The sequence below is a fragment of the Aulonocara sp. 'chitande type north' Nkhata Bay genome, linkage group LG23 (genome assembly GCF_057382095.1).
Source record: "Aulonocara sp. 'chitande type north' Nkhata Bay isolate Kocher_YH1m ecotype deep benthic linkage group LG23, A_spYH_male_GT1.1, whole genome shotgun sequence".
In the NCBI taxonomy this organism is placed as follows: Eukaryota; Metazoa; Chordata; class Actinopteri; order Cichliformes; family Cichlidae; genus Aulonocara; species Aulonocara sp. 'chitande type north' Nkhata Bay.
This window is the reverse complement of record NC_141365.1, coordinates 11,506,531-11,527,563: the sequence shown is the minus strand read 5'-3', so window position 1 is coordinate 11,527,563 and position 21,033 is coordinate 11,506,531. Positions and strand designations below refer to the sequence as shown.

At 44.4% G+C, this 21,033-nt stretch overlaps 1 protein-coding gene across 1 annotated transcript; it reads right to left on the bottom strand.

Annotated features, from left to right (window-relative positions):
* Positions 1-522: 522 nt before the first annotated feature.
* wdr18 (WD repeat domain 18) lies at positions 523-20,671 on the bottom strand. The gene is made up of 10 exons (XM_086281823.1): positions 20,398-20,671; positions 19,870-19,980; positions 18,359-18,492; positions 17,970-18,111; positions 17,543-17,686; positions 17,385-17,449; positions 15,397-15,521; positions 6,445-6,608; positions 5,176-5,244; positions 523-734 (listed from the first exon to the last, which is right to left on the bottom strand). The coding sequence occupies exons 1-10, from the start codon at positions 20,608-20,610 to the stop codon at positions 606-608; spliced, it is 1,296 nt and encodes a 431-aa protein (XP_086137949.1). The 5' UTR covers positions 20,611-20,671; the 3' UTR covers positions 523-605.
* Positions 20,672-21,033: the final 362 nt, after the last annotated feature.

Genomic DNA, 21,033 nt, shown 5'->3' with positions numbered 1-21,033 from the left:
GCTGCACACCTTTGTACAGATGTGGACAAAGTGGAACCTGAAATTTAATTCTTCTCTGGTTTTCAGGACCTGGACCCTGATCCAGGAAGCTGGATCAGCTAAAACTCTGAGTTTCTTAAGCCTGACTCTCCATCTTTGTAACGGAGAGCTCTGGAAATGTAATCTGATTACATTTACTGCAGATTCCCCATTTACATCCCTGTGATCAGTCATTTATCAGGCTGATCAGTGAATGATTATTGGTCACTATGATGGACAAATGTTGGATCTTCGTGTGAATATCTCAGTAAAAATGGATAGCTGAAATGACTTTCTAAACCAGACGAGTTTAACGAAGCAGCTGCTGAAAGTAACAAGTGTAATCTAAAGGTAATCTGATTACATTTCGTGTTCACAGACAGATCCACCCATGTCAATGACTGTTAAACAACATTTTAAAGGTTCAAAGTCTGGAAGTCACCTGAATCGGTCTCGGCACGTGACCCAAAATCACCCAGAAGGAATAGTAGGCTCACACACAGGAAGTTTTCCAAAAACTTTTATTTTGTAGAAAAACAAATAAACAAAAAACCCATCACAGTGTGTGTTTGTGTGTGTGAGTGCACTTATGTTGGTTTGGTGAGCAGCTGGCTGGAGAAGTCGTACAAATCTTTGTTCATTTTTTTCAGAGTCTGAACTTCTTCTTCGAGCTCAGCGATTCTAACCTTCGTGTTCTCGCAATCACCAAACACCGACTGAAAACACAAACAAAAACAAGCAATTACACATCACAGAAAAGAAAAAAAAAAACAATCTCTGTCATCTGTCTCCAAACATCGTCCTCTGCTCAACGAGCTCACCAAAATCACTTTTTTCCCGTCCCTTTAAATACAATACATGACTGGTTCTGCACCAGATGATCCTGCCGCTAGGTGTTTGCCCTTATTATGATCATCAACAGTACCAACAGTAACTGTAACTTCAACATGCTTTCTTTCTAGCGGCCACTCACTAGGGGGTGAAAGTTGTGGTTCTAAAAAGACTCAGTCCTGACATCAAGTTTCAATCAAGTTTAATTTGTAACTCTTTCAAAATGGAGGGTTTTTGCTGTACACTCGTTGGCTGATGACTTGTAATTGACAGGTTGTGAACCAGTCTGTCACAGTCAGAACCTCCCATTAATCACCACATTTGGGTCGAAAACACGATGACGTTGGCAGCAGACACGCTCATAACGAAGCTTCAAAGTGCTAATGATTGACAGCTGCTGTGTCACGTTGGTTACAAGCTAAAAATTAGCATTTTGGTTAAAGATGACCACGACTTCTTCCAGGGATGCCACAGACACCAGCCAACAGGTAAGAAACATGATTTCTGATCATCCTATGATGGACTAAGGTGGGAAAATATTTACCCAGCAAACAGTAAATACTGTTATCTGATTGGCTGGGTTGAGCTGGACCCTAATTGATCTTCATATTACTTGCTGTTCCTAGAGTATTTAAAAGTAGACTGGGAAGCAGAGCCTTTAGTTTTCAAGCCCTTCTTCTATGGAACCAGCTTCCAGTTTGGATTCAGGAGAGACACACTATCTCTACTTATAGGATTAGGCTTCAAACTTTTCTTTTTCCTAAAGCATATAGTTAGGGCTGAATCAGGTTTTTATACACCTCTCTGCATCAAACCATTAGTTATAATTAATCTCTGGCTCTCTTCCACAGTGTGTCTTTGTCCTGTCTCCTCCCCTCACCTCAACCGGTTGCAGCAGATGTCCACGCCAGCTTGAGCCTGGTTCTGCTGGAGGTTCCTTCTCTTTAAAACAGAGTTTTTCCTTCCCACTGTCACCAAAGCACTTGCTCATAGGGGGTCAATATGATTGGTGGGGTATTCGGTTTTCTTTAAATTATAGTAGGGTCTTTACATTACAATATAAAGCACCATGAGGTAGGGGTGTGCAATATATCACGTTTTTCCACATACAACGGTTAAAGCGGCTTTATTGTAACCATTGAGTATAAATTGCCACGGCAATATTAAGCTGTCTGCATATAATTCACTGGGATTTTTTTCCTCACACACGCTGCCAATGCATCATTAACCCCCACCCCACCCCAAAATTTTCTACCTGCCACACTGGGCTGAGCATGCGCATTAATATACTACCAGACAGGGAAAAATATAGCGACAGCTGGAGTTTCAGACTCGCTGTCATTTGGATTTCACAAGGACAATGCTGCACAAAATGCAGTAATTTGCAAAAACATGCCGTAAAACTACACAGGTCAACAATTTTATTTCTTTTTTTTTTTTTTGCAATCATCAGAAACCACAAAACACTTTTCTAAACTGTTTTTTCATGCTGATTTCAGGTCTGCTTTCAAATTTTTTTCAGTTACATCAGCCAGATAATTTTGAATTATGAGTAATATTAGTTTGCAATGGACCTTCACAGTTTTTATTAAACAGGCACCAATCAAGCAACTGTTTCAATATTTTCAGTCAGGCACGCACTGTGGCATAGATATGATGATCAGTGGCAGTCAGCTACCACTGTTTCTTCAAAAAATCCTTAGCATATGATTTTCTTGTGCACACTGTGTCTGGATTGTCAGGGTACAGCGTCCAGCAGTAGTCAGCCATCATGCTCTCATTCCAGAAACCTTAGTAGCGACGTTCCATTAACTGCATGTCCTGATGAAAATGCTCTCCCTGTTCATCACTCACCATGCCAAGATTTTCTGGAAAGAACTCGAGGCCTGAGTGCAGGAAGTGTATTTATTTTCAATGACATGCGACAGCCCAGTTTCTGGTAGGAATCAAGCAGAAGCTGAACTCCTTCCATGTATGCAGAAAACTTGTGGATGCCCAGAAAGCTTTTGCAGAGCCACTTCAATTCCTCCCAAGCTTTGAACTCGGCTGTTGAGAGAGATTGTTTGAAGCCTTCATTCTGCAAAATGAACTTGATCTGTGGACCTATAAATAAACCTTCATTCATTTTTACACCGCTTATGTTTGGAAACCTTTCAGTGGGGTACTGAAAACTGCATGAATTCCCTTTGCCTATGGCCTCAACATGATTCTTCATCAAGCCTAGCTTGATATGGAGAAGCGGCAAAAATATTTTACACGGCTCAACCAGAGGCAGAAACTCGATACTGCTTTTTCCTGGCTCATAGGCATCTCGTGGCTGCCAGTCACCCTTGACATAATGTTCCGCAGTAGATCGGCTGTCCCACAGGCACAGGAAACAGCAGTATTTGGTGAATCCTCCTCGCATTCCCGTCAACATACCAATCACCTTCAGATCACCACCGATGATGTTCCACTAATGAGTTTTATACCCAAATGATTCAAGCAGTGTCTTCATGTTGTCATAGGACTCCCTTAGATGAACAGAATGGGCAATCGGCACACTTGGTTTGGCATTTCCGTTATGGAGTAGGAGTGCCTTCGAGCATTTTTGTAAAGAATGAAAAGACACCATTTAGTTGGAACATGCTGAAGAGTCTGTTGATGTCATGACAATGGCACATTGAGCCGTCAGTTGTGAAGAACGCTGTCAAGTTATGACTTCAACTATGATTGTAGTGAGTTACAGTAACACCCTTGGCAAACAAATGCTTCTGCTTAAGCTTCGAAGCAAGAAGTTCTGCTTTGTCTTTCGATAGATTTAGATCACGAACGAGATAGTTTAGCTCTGCTTGTTTGGTTCTGAATCTTCATCAGCCAGAACAGATCTGATGGCTCTAGATTGTAACCAGAGGCACCTTGACCGTTTCCTCGTCACCTTCTACAGAAGCGAATCCATCATGTGGCAGCACAGGAACAGGCCTTATTGCAGAATCCAGGCTGGTGTAGACAACTTTGTGCTTATTTTTGAATGAGAATGCTGTTGTATTCACGTGGCAAAAATAGCAATTGTTGAGATGATCTCGTGGTTCCTGCCACACCATCGGGATTGCAAATGGCATTGCTGATTTTCACAGATTTAGCCAGTGCTGCAGTCCATTGGAACAACTGTTGCAGATGACATGTTGAGCCCAAGATTTATCCTGGTCACCCAGAGGGCAGCCAAAGTACAATTTGTACATCTTCTTAAGGTCTATAGTAATCGGGAGACATGCTTTTGTCTTGAATGAACCACACACATAAGAGCAACTGTCTGGATGATTAATACAATCTAGGCACGGTAACAACTGAAATCAATTGCAATTAATGCCGTATGTAACATAAAACACAGGGAACTGTCGTTAAATCTGGTTACATGCTTAGGCTAATTATACCAACTATTATGCAATATATAACTAGCATTATCACAAAAACTGTACGTGCTACGGAAAAACTAAACACAGATTTGAAATCAGCATGAAAAACACTACAAAACCCAGTGTAGTCCAAAATGAAGACTGTTTTAAACTGTGCACACACAAAGAAAACCAGCTTTGATACCTGTAATTGCTCTTGGTCAGTCGTTTTTATACTGACTGTCTAGACTTTTGTTTCTGTTGATCATTATATTTTTTATTTTACAAATTTTAAATGTTATAAGCACAAAAGTTTGTTTTATTTTTACTCGTGAATTCTTGTTTGATGTTTTTGTTGCTGTGATCTTGCGTTTGTTTGTTAAAAGGTCTAGTGTTGACCACCGAAAGAGACTTAACTGTCACAGGATTGTCATCTGTTAAAAACCTCTGTGTATAACGGATTGTTAAAAAACATAGTTAAATAAAACATTTTAATACAAAAAATATGAATGAAAATATGAAACCACTGAATTGTCGATTTGAATGAGTGTACCGATGCAGTGTTAGGCACTATATGGTTGATAAGAACATTTGTTTTTGTAGGTTATTTAAACATATCATGATATATATCGTGCAAATAAGATTTTCCTCATATCGCCGACCACTACCTTGAGGTGAGTGTTGTTGTGATTTGGCGCTGTATAAATAAAACTCAATTGAACTGAGGCAGTCTCAGAGTCTGAACTTTGACCCCACGCTCCAGACACACACAGGGCTGACCAATAGAGCTGCCTTCTTCACACCATCTCCGACCACCATTGCTATCAATAATCAATAAGACTGACAGGAATGTCAGGCTCACAGTCAGTTTGTCTCTGACCCTTGGCCAGTTAAACTGTGGGATTGTCAGAGGATGCAAACCAACACTCGACGAAACCTCGCCCCCTCTCACCTTGTCAGTCACGGCGTTCATCAGCGAGTTCAGCGTGTCGGCTTTCTGCAGGTACGTTTCCTCCTCCTCCTGTAAACAAACGGGCAGACCTCTTCAAAGTAAAACCTGCGATGTATCAGCTTTAAGTGAGATGTGCAGATTGTCACTTCAAAATAAAACTGAAATCTTCCACCATAATTACAAAAATAATTTAGCAATAAAATGTAGCACTGCTGTGTGAATCTGGTGATAATGATGAAGACATCTAAAAATTTTATGTCTTGAGAGCTGATCAATTAAACGATGTTAAACACTCCAAACAGGACTGACGATGTTAGCAGGCACGCTGGTGACAGAGCACTCTGACCTGTCAGGCAATCAAAGCTGTAAATAAGATAAGATAACTCTTTATTGTCATTGCACAGTCATACATAGTACAGTAGTACAATGAAATTGAAAAACTGTCCTACGTCGGCACTACATATAACACAACACGACACGATATGACACATCACAACGTAACAAACAACACAACACAGTATATTAACTTAGTATAAAAAAGAAGAATAAGTGTATGTGTATTTCACACTGTTATTATTGCACATTAATTATTATTGCACCTTGTTATAAATATAAATATTATTGTTATCGTTTTAAACATTGTTACCTCCCCCTAAAAAGTCCAGGGAGGTATCCAGTCAGGTCAGCTATTTACACTGATCAGGGCTATTGCCCTGTTGTAAAAGCTGTCCTTGAGTCTATTTGTTCGGGACCTCAGCAGCCTGAACCTCCTGCCAGACGGCAGCAGCTTAAACACCCGGTGTCCTGGGTGATATTATTGCTTACCCACTGAGCAAACACACGCATTTTTCAAACTCATCGTCATTACAGCAGAGAGTGTGTGTGTGTGTGTCTCAGCCTCATTAGCATAAACTGCTCTGAGGCTGCTTATGAAAGTTTCCCTCTCATTGTGTATGCATTTGTGCGTGTCTATGTCACCTTCCTCCTTCAGAGGGATCGATGTGTTTGAGCTGCAGCTTCATGTTTTATTTAAACGTTTCCTCAAATTGTGTTTGATCTTTCCATCTTTACGTTCAGCCTTCACCTGCACAGCTCCTTCGTTCACCTGTGTGTGTGTGTGTGTTTTCATTTCTACCCTGTCTTGTCAGAATTTCTTGTTGTTGTGGCTCCCATCTATGAAAATAAACTGCTCAGACATTCATTTGGTTTTTACTTCCGTAAACAGGAAGCTCAATTATGGAAGACACAAGGAAGAAAGGCAGCACTCACCTGTGTGTGGAGCCTGAGGCGGACACACACCTCCCCCGGCTCACCGCTGTCGCTCTCGGAGGCATGCAGGTGTCGGCTGAACCGTGGCAGAGGGACGGTGGGCCGACTGTCAGGCAGGAACATGTTAGCGGGAGCTGGCGTGATGATGGCGTTTGTCACTGGCCCTAAACACACAAACAGGAAGTGATGTCGCGGTGCTCAGGAAGTGTCGTTTGTGGATGGAGAGACATAATCACTACAGAAGAAATTTTGCTTCCTGTGTAAATTCCACGACACGCATGATCCTCTGCTAACCCCACATCGCTCATGACATCATCAGCTCATTAACCATTAGGTCATAGGTATGAACAGGAACCGGCCAATCAGGGGCCAACTGACCAGAGACATTAGCTGAATGACAATGACCCCTAAGGTGATGAGTGCATGTGAGTTTCCTCTGTGATTCACGGGTGTAAATGGCGACATGTCCAGGGTGAATGTCGCCTCTTGCCCCATGGCAGCTGGGATAGGCTCCGCCCCGCTGGGGTGATAAAGATGATGTAGGGAGCTCCTGAAGGTCAAAACTGTTTCTTCTTCTTTCGTGATAGCTCCACGGTGTTGTTTAAATAAAGCTGTTTGTTTTTGAATAACATTGAAGCCCATGTTTACATCACTTCCTGTCAACTTGGCTTTCAAGAACATATCAGTCTCTTAGATGAAACAGGAAGCAAGTCAGTGATGTCATGTAACCAGGCTGAAACTGTACCGACCTGAAACATGCAAATGATGACAGGCTGCAGATTAAAAAGCCACTTAGGTGAAACAAAATTAGGGTTTTTTGCTTACTTGTTTTGTAACCTTTAACATTTTTTGGTGCGTTGGTTGTATTACACGTCTGCAGAGGCCAAGCCTACACTTGAAGCCATTGAGGTTTTCGTTGGCGGGAGTGACGCGATGCCGCTGTTATTCCACTTCCAGCAGTTGTATTTGTTGTTCCACAGTTCTCTTTATCCAACATCATTTATCATAACAGCGTCACAATCTGTTTGCTCCTTCCGAATAACAACACCTGGAGCTAATTATGTGTATCTACCTTAAATACATTCACATAAACACACCATACCATAAAACAAAAAAGGTGACCCCTAGCGGCAGACATAAGGTAACAACTAGGGCTGGGCCATATCATACCGTTCACGGTAATACCGGTAAAATGTCGGGCAACGATAAGAAAATGAAATATCACGATAGAATATGGGTAAAACGCCCATGCGCAGTGCCTTTGTTTTCATACGCACATGGCGGAAAAAGCGTGCCGGCAACAGAGAATGAGAAGGGCGAAAGTGGATCGTTGAATGAAACAGATGAAACAGAATTGGTTTGTAAAAATGCTGCAACTTCAGTGGTGTGGAACGTTCCACACCACTGGTTTAGCTTTTGTCCGTCAGATAAACAACAAAGTACTATTTTTGGTAGAGCATGCAAGCAGGCCGTCGTTATTACCGTGTTTTTTGGAAAATATGGCACACTTGAAATCAATCCTTTGATTTTTCTGAAAATCGCCAGTGCCCCTTATAATCCCGTGTGCCCTCGTATGAATTCTGGTTGTGTTTACTGACCTCAAAACGATTTTCTGTGGTACACGGCGCTCAAAAATCTGTCAAATGTTTTAGTACGACTTTGCTAAGCTACGAAGTCGCACTGCTTGATGGATTGTCGGAGCATTACGGCTATCGTAGGCAGGAGCCTCGCGGAGTAATACGTACTGTGCTTCAACATAAACAAAAACGCACTGTTGGTTTCCTGCACGTGCTCAGTTCTTATCTACTGATGTTCGTTGGTCTGCCCTCAGCAGCTCCTTCGGCTGATAAAACCTTAATTGTCCTGCAGTGTTTCCTCATTCGGCACACTGACAGAACCTCTCTCGAGCACCAGAACAGAACAAGAAGAGACGGGTGGGCCTGACCTGACCATCTGACCATCAAACATTCATTACATCAACCTCATCAGATGTGCCTGCCTGAAGTTAGCTTAAACTTTTACACACAGCCTCATTGACAGACCAGGACTTCACCTCCACCACCTGATTGCATACTGTATGTCAGCTCCTCTGGGACTAACACAATATCAACATGTGTTGACCCATAACCAATACGTACTGACGACCATCAGTTTTTGATCACACCCAAACAAACCTCTTCTGTCACAAAGGCCTTGGCCCGTGTGACAGAAGAGGATGCTGGAGAGGGAAGATGGAGGCAGACCATCCTTCCCTGAAGGGAGCATGAGAAAGGAGGAGGAGGAGAAGAAGCTGTCCACTGTCACTTGACGTTTCCATCACAGGTGCCTTTGATTTGGTGTTCTACAAATGAAGAGTATTAAAAACTGAAAATAGAGCAAAGTGTCTGAGTTTGTGAAGGACATTCAGAGAAACTCGTGTGAAATATTAAAGTTCTTCTGGTTCATCAGTAAAATATTCAAGCTGCTGCACTCAAGTCACATTAGGAGGAGCTGATGGACATCAACAGATGGCGATCACCTCAATAACACATGACTGCTTCTGCGCTCTGCAGCAGGGGCAAGCTCACTTTGTTCCTAAAAGCTGCCAGGCCACATGACCTACATGATCATTTATCAATGAGACTCATGAAGCAGACGGGATTATTAAGATCCCGAAATTCATCACGATTCGGATTAGCACCAGGTAAATCACACCACTGATGTGTTTGGTCCTGATGAACGCTACCTGTGACAGGTTCTCTGTCAGGCATGTCTGACCTCAAGTTTTCAGACCTCGGCTAATTTTGCCGCGATCGCTGTGTCAGTCCCTCAGACAGCTGCGGTCTGCACAAACACGTTCAGGTGTTTTTGTGGGAAGAATGGAAACAGGAGGATCTGCGTGTGATTAACCCGAGCGCGTTCTGTCAGTCGTAAATGTCTCTGAAATGTGGCGCAGATGAATGAAAATCATGGAATATTCCAGACCAATGTCCAGTCAGGGCCCGCCGTGAAGCAGTTAAATAATCCAATCATCATCACTGGCAAAAACAACTGAGGTCAAAACATTCAGCGGTCAAAGGTTAAATAACAAGGTCCATGGTGGCTCTCCTCCACCTATTGAAGATTCCTCTGGCTGCTGATTGAGACAAGGACACTGTGTGTGTGCGTGAGAGAGAGTGAGAGAACAAGTTTAAAGTGCCATCTGTAACCACGGTGACCACAGGTCCTCTGAGAAACTGTCCCACTGCAACTCATCAACCTGTCATCAACGCTCGTCCATCAGCTGCAACAGCCAATCAGGTCAGGACAAACACAGGAATTGGAATGGCACCTTTAATCTCCTCTGCTTCCTTCACTTGCAGCCAATCAAAAGGACCGGCTCTGAGCGAGGCGTGCTCCATCAGTAAATCTGCCGCCACGCTGACACGCTGCCAGACTCATTTCACGCCAACAGAAGCTCCAAACCGCAGCGCGTGGGAGCGGATTTACTGCATCTGCCTCCACCTTCAGCCCTCCATAACAGCCCTCTATAACAGCCGTCTGCACCTCCACCTCACCGCTCTATATTCACTCCGCCTTCAGCGCCTCAGCTCACTGTCACTCTAACTTCCTGTCTGGGGACTTTTAAAATTAATTTCCCTGAGATTAGCTCGAGGATCTGTTTAAGAGTCTGAAGGATGACAAATCGCTCGGGAGACGACAAAGCATCTGAGCTGACTGACACGCCTGAGCCCCGAAACAGGAAGTGGCTCATTTACACACAGAACGAAACAAGCGAGCTGACCTCACCTGTTCACTCTAAACAGCTTTTTTTATTACCTGTACTCAGGTAGCAGCTTCACCTCTAGCAGCCGCTTCACCGTGCTCCTCGCTGTGAGACCAGCTGGCGGCAGCGTCTTTCAAAGGTTAATGTGAAACTGGTCCGACTGCAGCAGCTGCTGAAGATGTTTTATCTGCTCAGAAAACAGTTTACAGCAGACTGAAGACCACGGCCGTGTGACCACGACTCAGAGTCTGTTCACCTGAAGGTTTCCCATGAGGAGTTGAGCCACGCCCACCACGCCCCCTCCCCACCAGAGCAAATCTTATGCTTAGCAATTCTGAAATCTACCCACCCATCCATCCCGCCATCCATCAACTTTTCCATTGTCCACCTCCTTAAACTCTGATGCATGCAGCATGCTGCCCCAGCTTCAGATGTTCAAAAATAAAGTTCAAGACGCTTTTGCCTGCAGGTTAAACTTCTACAGCCTCACACATTACAGCTCCACTCCTGAGAGCCAGCAGCTTCATCTTTGACCTAGAGCACCAGACACATAATGTGCCAATTTAAAATATGGAATAAGCTGTTTGATTGGCTCCTAGGTTAGCATGACGCTAAATGTTTAATACTCTAAAGTTTGTGATCAAAATACTTTCAAACACTGCTCTGGCTCATCGATCAGCCAGAGCAGGCGATTCCAACACCAGATCAATAAGTATAAAAGCAGTTGCTGAACCAGGTTTATACCTGCAGTCTGACCTGGGGGTCAGTCCCCAGGCATGTCAGTGCCTCGGTCAGATGCAGCTGATAGCTCATCTGATTTCAACTAAGCTGCCGCTCCTCAATAAAACCAATCCCTGAGAGACTATGCTCAGGGTGAGAAACTCCACCAGCAAAACATAATGACCGCCAGGTCACCTTGCAGGTGAGCTGAAAGAAGCTCAGACATAGATTTCAAAATGAAAGTGTTTATAAACCTTAAAAAGCAGCTTAAATATTTTTGAGCTTTTATATGAAAGTCAATGATACAATGATTCAAGGTGAAACAAAGTAAATGTGTGTGTCTACCACTGAGTCTCTGCATGACTGCTGCCATTTACTGAAGGGTCATTCTGATATTTATGAGATTTTATTTTGAAAAGCCATAAAAACTGGCATCACTTACAGTCCCTGATGAGTTTTAAAAAGTCTAGCACACTTCCTGTAACACCTGTTAGTCATTTAAACTTTGAATGACGTGTCTATGATAAAGAAAGGGTTTTTATCTGAGATGTCCTCCCAGTAAAATAAAGGCAAAGGGGGGTTCAAAGCTGAGGGAAAGTTAAACATCAAAATGTAGGTGGAATGATAATAAGAATAACTGGTGCTGATGCTCAGTTATTTAATTAAAAACTGTAAATCTCTAGGGGACCCGCAGGCTCTGTTTTAACACATAGTTTAAGGGTTTCTCTCAGAAGGATGTCCTCACTCTTACATCATAAATAAAATCCCCGAGCAGTGAAACTCAGGAGGTTTATACTGAAAAGTCCGAGCAGAATTCCTGCTTGTTGTGCTAATAGAAACGGGCTAATTATCCCCCACTCAATTACACATATTGATGGTCTGCTTGGCTCCAGCTGCTGGAATTACACTAATGGTCCAAATGTGGTCCAGAACGACAGATAAATCAGGCTGAGTGTGTTAGAGGCTGAAGGGCTGCCAACACACTGCAGACACTCTGAGGAAACACCCTCAGCTGGTTCGGAGCCTCTCACCTGGATGTTTTATCGATATTCCACTAAACCAGGGGTCTCAAACTTAAATGAGCCATGGGCCAATCCTGGCACTGTCATCTCATTGGAGGGCCACTTTAGTGTTCAAGTAGTACAAAAAACCAAACAAGAAACAAATCCACAAATATTTCAGAAAATGTTTTGTTTGTTTTTTATTTCAAATACTGTATAACAACACAATTTTTTTTACTCCCTCTTAACTAACTGAAGCCTTTCATTTAACTACCAAATAAACACATTGGTCCTCTCTTTCTGGCCACACACATGGCAGCACTTCTGCTATCATTTTGTTTGTATTCAACAATACAAAGTGGCAGCCCCCGGGCCGCCACTTTGAGACCCCTGCACTAAACAAACCTATGAAAGACACTTATCACATCAACTGCTTCATGAGCTGAAGGAAAGTTTTTTGGGGTTTTTTTATACCATAAATCTGCAGTTCATCTACCGTCCAGCAGAGGCAGCAGTGAATCTATCTCTATGTTAAAATTAACAAGTTTACAACCAGATAGAAAAACTGGTTTAGCCTCTAAAGATAATTTCTCTTTTCACAACAACTGTACAGGTGAAGAATGTTTTTAGAAAACAACTGTTTGCATTATTGGGGGCATGGCCTCTTTGATTGCAGACAGCTAGCCACCTGTCAAAGCTTTACCAAAGCCTAATTTTACTGAGTGTGGATGTTAATGTAACGCAAGTATGCAGATTAGTTGCTAACATAATTTAGCTCATCTTAAAAACTGTCAGATTCTTTCATCTGAGCACAGCGCCCCCCCATCAGTAGCACTGATAACTGCAGGTGGTGAGTCTTCATCAAGTTTTCATTGAATGCCGTTTGTTTACTGAGATACTCCTGAGATCATTGCATTTAATTTAATACTATCAAACATAAAAGAGAATCATTGAAACTGTCAGGCAAATGTGGGCTGCTGAAATGAAAGTTTCCATGTTTTGCGATGTCACAGAAATCATTTATCTTATCTCTATCGTGATAATTCCTTTCTTCTGCGAGTCAGCTTCCTGTCTGTGGTTCTCTTACAGACTCTGATCATAATTCAGCTGCTGATGATTTGTCTCAGCAAAAAGTCTCAGGATTGTAGTGAAGATGAATCTCTGGGAGGTAAAAGCAGCAGTTAAATGCCAGCACTGCAGATGGGCTGCCTCGCAATAGCCTTCCTGTATGGCCATCACACTAATCCCGCCCACCAGCTCTTCCCAAAAGTTCCTTTTTAGTTGAACAACAAAAATCCAGCAGCTCAATTAGAGAACACATCAGGAAGCGACTCTGACGCGTCACACCAAGGACACCGTCCAAACAGCTGATCTATGACATTAGGAAATACCTGGCGACTACAACAGTAACCTACAGCCACATGAATGGACAGCTTGCCACGCCATGGAGTTGGCAGCTTCATGTTTAATAGTTGAAAAAATTTAAAGAAAACCCGCAGTTTGCAGGAACGCCACAAAGACAACTCAACTGAGCCATCAAAATGTAGGTGGAATGATAATAATAACTGGTGCTGATGGTCAGTTATTTAATTAAAAACTGTAAATCTCTAGGGGACCCGCAGGCTCCGTTTTAACACATCGTTTAAGGGTTTCTCTCGGAAGGGTGTCCTTGCTCTTACATCATAAATAAAATCCCCGAGGAGTGAAACTTTGTACTGAAAAGTCCGAGCAGAAGACAACTCAACTGAGCCACTGATGTTTGTCAGAAAATGCTGTCACGCTCAGGTGTACGGTTCAATGCAGCATGGTGTGTTCAAGTGTCACTGTGTTTTTTATTCTAGTACGATGTGTTCAGGGGCCCTCAGAGCTGTCAGTGTTTCCCCGCAGCCTCTCGGGGTAATGAGTCCTGAGATGAGGTGGCGGCAGCAGAGAGAGGTGGTCTCGCCTCGTCGCCTGCAGGAGCGGTGCTCTGCTGTCAGATGGATGTTTCTTTATAACAGTCGCAGATCTGACACGCTGAGAAACGGCGGAGGAGGCAGGAGAACTCGGACTGATGCACACCTCCCCCTCCTCGCTTCTCATGAACTCTTCATGAACCTCTCACTTTATTTGGTTTATTTCACAGCAGCTCAGATAATCAATCGCGCGCACACACACAATGTGTTCGATAACAGTGATGGGATGCAGCGTCTCCTCTGAGCTTAGCACCTGTAGATGGATCTCAAATGACGTCTCTGAGGATCACGTGATGCTGAGCCAATCACAGCATCTCAGATCCGAGACTTCTGCACCGACTTGCCTCAGTCAAACCCAACCATCAAATGATCTGCTTCCTGTGACGCATCATTGTTCTCACCATAATCAAATGAAACAAAATAACTGATTAAAAATGGCGAGGAAATGTCTGAGGACCGCCTTCTGTTCCTGTGGTCTTCCTGGGTGCTCCAGGGTCCTGGAGCCATGTGAGTTTACATTTTTAACAAAGTGATAGACAGCAACCTATCCAGGTGCATCCCACCTCTCGCCCGTTGACTGTGCCCAACAGAGGGCGATGGTTTCTGTGAAGGTCGTCAGCATGATGCCTACAGACAAACATCTGCATGGTAATCAGTGACATCACTATGATGTCACACTGATCGTTCTTCACTTCACTCAGTTAAAAAGGCTCAGCTTCAGCCTGGATTCAACTCAAAATCCTGAGATTATTTCAGGTTTGCTCCACCTGTGACATACCTGCAGCGCTACCTGTCTGACACTGGTTTCCTCATAGACCAGTGCTGAGGGGAGCACATTGGTCATGTTTAGTGAAGCCAGGTTAAAAATTCTTCAGCAGCAGGTGAGGTTTGAGATGGCAGGAATTATGTTCTATGGCGTTTCATCACGCTGATGAGTCCGACTCTGCACACGTCAGGTAAAACCATCAGACGGGCTGAGAGCGAGCACCTCCTCTCGCCTTTTTGTGAGGAGCTGAATCGGCTCTGCTGAGACGAATCCTTTTGAGGCGTTGTCGTCATGGAGGATGAAGCTTTCTCTTTAAATTCACTCTGGCTCTTTGTGAGCAGAAACGTGACCGGGAGGGGGGGAGGGTGAGCCGCGCATCCGGCCAAAGCAGGGATTACGGTCGCTGACGGCCGTTTGAAGTGAGACGAATTTGGCGCGGAGGATTTGGTTAATTACAAAATGTCAGTCACGATCACAGCGGGGAGGTCCCTTCTCGTGTTCCTGTCAGAACCACACCGCCGCTCATCATCAAGCAGACACCAGAGGAGGAGACAGCGCCGCCAGCGTCACCACTCATTAATAACCCAGCAGCAGCTGAGGAGGAGGCAATTAAACAGCACCTCCCTGAGGTGATAGCTTAAAAGTGCAGCTTTCATTGACCCACATGTAACCAGAAGTAGATCTCAAGCTGAGATTTCTTTTGAGCAAGGCAGCACAGATAGAAAAACTCTCAACCCTGATGATGTCACACGGTGCGGGACTTACCTTTGTGTGTGAGGCAGCGGATGCTCTGTTTGCTCTGAATGTCCCACAGTCTAACCGTTTCATCGTGTGACCCTGACAGCAGCAGAGTCCCGTCCATCGACACTGAGAGACACGTCACCATGTTCCTGAGGAGAACACACAACCACGATCAATACAGTTAATAAACCCTAATCAACAATCATCCTGAACCTTGATCATTGAAGTTAATCCACAGTAAACACCTGTTAGAAGGGCTTCCTCTGACGTGTGTTATTCACTACCATCTGGATTACTTCACCGATGGAGACAAGAGCTCTTCATCACACGTGTCGTTTTCCCCACACCTGTTTTCAGTTTATGGTCGTTCATATTTCCTACCACACCCACTGCTTGGCGAGCTTGGAATTAATGAAGAGACAGCCCACCACCATTTATCGCCGTGATGTCACACCTCAGCCCAAGCAGACTCCCACAAGTCTGACGAGAAGCACCGTGAAAACGTGGACAATACTCTGCTGTGATAAAGAACTGGTCGCCTGGCATGGTCATATCCTGTTGACGGTCTACACGTTATTCATTTATTTTCAAACATGGAGATAAAACTGTTTGTACAACACATGAAGTTTCTTAATTTTCTGCTACTCATATTAGGCCCCAGCCACACTCCGTCTGAAGCCCCGCCCCACTTGTTCTAACTTTGTGCTTAAACGTCGTGACTGTTACAGACGATGAAGGTTAATTGTCGGTGGACTCGCTGACCTCCAAACGCTCGACGTGATCACCAGCGCCGCTCCTCGCACCGTACCGGAAACACAATTTGTTCCACACACATGAAAATACTCGCACTTCCTGTCACCGCCACAGAGAAATGGTTGGTGTCAGATTAAACTCACTGAAGCAATCCCGTCCTTTCTACAGATTTTCACCCTCTGCTTTCAGTGAACAAGACTTTTGCTGCAAAAGGAACAGGAAATGACCCAGGGCTATCCGCTGATATAAATCTTTACAGACAAAGTTCCATCTTGTCACACAGTGGAAATTTGTGTTTGTTTTATGCTACGTTTTATTCTGATTTTAGCGTTTATTTGTATGTGTAGTATTGATGTTATTTGCATCATTTTTGTGTTTTGCATAATGTTGTTATAATCCACTGTGGAATGGTTGCATCTGTGGAGGTGTGGGTGGGCCCTGAGGTGGCCTATCAGCGGTCGAACAGACTTGTTAAAAGAAAAAGGACAGGCACAGGCTCGAGAGGAAGGAGGAACCAGGCGTGGGAGAGAAGGACATGCTACCGGATCGCCACGTGAAACGGCTTCCAATGTTGTTTGCCGGGTGCAGCCGTGTTGGGGGAGGGTCACCGTGGCTATTAGCCAGGGCAGCTTCACGGATGACGTTTCTGTCCAGTGTCTGTCTGTTTACAGGGCGGTGCCACGAGGGAAGTAGCAGCTAGCAAGAGACTCAAGTGCGGAGCGCAGCTGGGTTGTGATGTGACGAGCCTGATAGAGAGACAGGACGGAGATGGGAGTTTCTCCTCGTCCTCCTGAAACTAGGCTGGCGTGATCCAAAAATCAGAAGAGGAATTCCTCTCTCTTTGTACATATAAGGAACATTTGTCTTAGGTTGTAGGACAATTTTATCGCGGCACTGGGCGGGATTTAATGTACAAAGAACATCTTATTGCAAAAGTTGTTCAAAAGAATTGTGTTTATTTATTCCTGGTCTCCTCCTCGGGGACTAAACTGCGTGTGATTAAGACCCGCTCAGTCTCTCCTCCCTGGGTTTCTGATACACGTGTTCCCCCTCGTATTCTAAGAACTTGTGGCGTGACATTTAGGCCCACCAGCTTTAATGTCCACACAGTTTTTTTCTCACTATTAAACAAAAAGGTAAAAACGGTTCATCAAAGCTTCTAGCGTGAGACTTTATTTTGAAAAGAAGAAAAAAGAAAGCTGGTTTTCGTGCACACACACGACCATATTCCTGCAAACAAACGCCAGCGGCTGTCTCACCTGTGACCTTTAAACACCTGATTCCCCTCGCCATCCGACTGGAACGACTTTTCCCGACCGAGACTCTGCAAACAGTTCAAACAGGTCAACTTTATCGTCTCCCCTTAAAGCTGGGAGGAGTCAAAACATGATTGGGTGAGAAAATGAGACAGACTCACCTGGCTGCACAGAGACACTTGGAAAATATTTCCATCACTTCCTCCACAGAACACGAAGTACTCAGCAGGGTCAAAGGTCACAGACATGATCTCCACATCAAAGAGGATCGAGAGGAGTAGCTCGCCTGAGGACAGCTCCCATACCTAGACAATTAGCAGAAACAAACCCTAAGACTGTGATGACTGATATTTTACTGTGCTGAGCTCTGATTGGTATGATTTAACCTATTACTACATGAACTGCAGACACAGACAGTTTCAAGACACCAACTTGTTTAGAGAAACTAAACGAAGTAAGCTTCCTCCTCAATACCACGCTAACTCCTGTTCTTGATTATGGTGAGATGAAGATCATCAGCTGCCCGCTTTACCTGGGTCACAGCTGTCTGGATCGCTGAGTGACATGAGCAGAGGTGCACAAACTCACCTTCACTGTCTGGTCTAAGGAGGCGGTGGCGACTCGAGCCTGAGCTCCCATCAGGCCGCAGTGCAGGTCTGTGATTGGCAGAGAGTGACGAGACATGATGTGGCGAGGCTCAGGGGCGTGGCTTACATCCAGTTGGACAACACTGAAACACAGTGAACAGAGTAAGTGAGTCAGAGATCCGTCTGGCACATCTCAGAGTCACAGGTGACGCGCCGACCTTACCAGGCAAGTCTGAATTTTATAAAACACACACACACAGCTAAAGCTGCACCTGCTGGACACTGCGCCTCTCTCCTGGCTGACTTCACATTAGTCTTCTTGTCATGAAATACCTTACTCCTGATTAAAAGCTACAGAACGCTCCAGATGTGTTTTCAGGTATGTCTCACCTTGACAGACTCCACACCAGAGCCAGGTTGTCTTTTCCACCAGAAACAAAATGGCTGCTGTCATCAGTGAACTTCAGACAGGTGACGTCCTGATAGTGACGACTGAGGACAGACAGCAGTTTACCTGTGCACACCTGATCAGTGAGAAAACAAAGTAAACAAACCTGAACAAAGAGACAAAACCCCCCCCCAAAAAACGACAAAAACATAAAAGGAAGAACTGTCTCTCTAAGCTCTTCCTGAAATGTTTGAATCCTCATTCCAATCAGCTCCTTCAGCCTCTGATCACCTCCATATGTCTGCTGGAGCTTTATTCTAACATTGAACCTGCAGGAGGTCCAGATGTTCTCATGAACCAGTTTTAGTGAGTTAGTCTTAGCACAGCACGAGCTGATCTCCAATCCTGTGTTCACATTTCACTTTCCAAACCCTCCTCCATGCATTCAGCTTCTACTGTTTCCTCTCTGATGAACAGGATGGAAACAGCTGAGGAGCTCTGAGATGGTGATGCTCTTTCTTAAACTCCTCTGTCAGCATCATCTAAGCAGCTTTTTGTGGTGTCAGTAAGTCAATAATGAGCTTTTATGTTAAACACCTGGAGATGCTTAAAGACGTGTTTTTTGTTCAGATTAACTTTATCTGTTAGTTCTTCAGAGAACACAAGAATATGAGAATCTGTTCTCCACACGAATGTGGGTAGTTGTGCTTCTTATTCTTGTGTGGGTTCTCTCCTGGTTCTCAGAGTTCCTTCCCCAGTCCAAGTCCTGACTGAGCCTGAGTGCTGATCCGTCTCTATGTTAACCCTGTGATAAACTGGAGACCTGTCAATGTGTACCTGGTGTCACCTATAGCTCAGATAATCTCCTCCCCCAGCAAGACTAAATTAAATAAGAGTGAAACAGATGGATGGATGTATTCTAAACTTTGTTTGGTCAATATTTTCTTTTTGGTAACAACTGTTCCTGTAATATTGGAAAGTCTGTGTTTTGTTTTTTAAATGGTGCCACATTTGTAGAGAAAAGGTATTCGTGGGTTGAGCAACAGAGTTCAGTTATGTGAGCTGTACCCATGACAAACCAAATCTTCTCTGCCAATGCTAAACAGCTGCTATTGACTCTCTTTTGTGTAACATATATTGGATCGGATGATTGAAGTCTGAAGAAACAAGACATGTTTAACAGTTTATTTACTGAACTGAACAATCAGGGGCCTCACGAGCATCTGTACAAACCACACAGAGCCACAACAGCCTGGCACTTCCAGGTCACCAGCTTGGTCACAGACTGGTGAAATCCCATTCATCAAAGGGCAGATTGCTTACTGACCGCTTGATTGATGAGTGACCAGGATGAATGAATGCTGCTGAACAGTAACTTCACATCAGTAGAGTTACTGAAAGAACTTGTGATTTGCATCGTGCTGTCTGCCTATTGAGTCGTACAGCACAGGCTAAACAGGATCTTAAAAATTAATAAATTACATTCAGCCAATCGGAGCTTGAATAGACTCACCTCCCACAGGTAAATGGCCTCAGCGACTCCAACAGCAAGAAAGAGTCCATTAGGTGAAGCAGAAAGACAAGTGACCACACCGGGACACACGATCTTCTGCTGCAGCTGATCCTGAACAACAAAAGAACATGTTACATTTGAGCAGCAGGCTTTCAAGGTAGAATGCTTCACAGAGAAACTGCACATCTGTAGGATGTCTCAACAAGATCTGTGTGTACTAACACAGCAGTCTGTGCGAAAACACGTGGACTCACGAATCAGCTTCTTTAACGCTGAGCTGCAGCCATCACACAGGTAAGGTGTGAGGACAGATAAACGGGATTCGGTAGGGGGTTCGAGTGGTTCTGACAACGGCTCTACTTTTTCTTTTTCACAGAATTAAAGTGTCAGCTTTCTAAACGCTTTGTTTACACCTTTAGAGGGACTGCGGGTTTCTGAGCCCCTGTCCGCGCTGAGCGGCGGAGCGTTACTTTCGTGACTCTCGCCTAGTGAGCGAGGTGGGCTCAGCTGGGCCAGGTGCTGTCCTACCTTTCTCTGCAGCTCCCACACGTTGATGAAGTTCTTGCCGAGCTGCGCGGACAGCAGGTACTCCCCGCCGAGCACCGTGAGGCTGCGCACGCCGCTGTTCCCGCCGCGGTACGAGAGCAGACTGGAGCCGCTGTGCGGGTCGAACACGGTGCAGTTCCACAGCTGGGACCCCGAATCGCTGCTCAGCAGGACCTCCAGAGGAGCCGCCATCATCCACACACACACCGGCCACCGCCGTACACTCTACGTCACGTCCGAGACCGATACGTCACGTCCGGGCGCGGTGCACTGTGGGAGATGTAGGGACAGGCTCTATTTAGAAACACCTGTTTTTCTCCAAAAATATTTAACACAAGTAAAAATAAAACTTAGAGCACGGGAGGCGTTATTTATACAAACATTCTAAACAAATGATAAATAATTCAGGTTTTTACTCACCTGAAAGCAAATATGAATATTTTGCATAATTAAACTTCCATTTTAAGAACCGCACATTTTTACCCCTCAACCATAAAAGGCTGATGGGGTACGACCATCCCCCTGCTGGGAGGCCAGCGTGGACACCGAGGTTTGTGAATGCGATAACTCAAGAGCATGTTGGAGTTTTAATTCGACACCGCAGGTGTCGCTACAAAA

Excerpts from the sequence above, each read along its gene's own strand:
- wdr18 (XM_086281823.1), bottom strand. The coding sequence starts at position 20,610 with ATGATGGCGGCTCCTCTGGAGGTCCTGCTGAGCAGCGATTCGGGGTCC. Across the intron at positions 19,981-20,397 it reads TGTGGGAGCTGCAGAGAAAG|GATCAGCTGCAGCAGAAGAT; the intron begins GTAGGACAGCAC and ends TTTGTTGTTCAG. Across the intron at positions 17,687-17,969 it reads CCTTAGACCAGACAGTGAAG|GTATGGGAGCTGTCCTCAGG; the intron begins GTGAGTTTGTGC and ends CTAATTGTCTAG.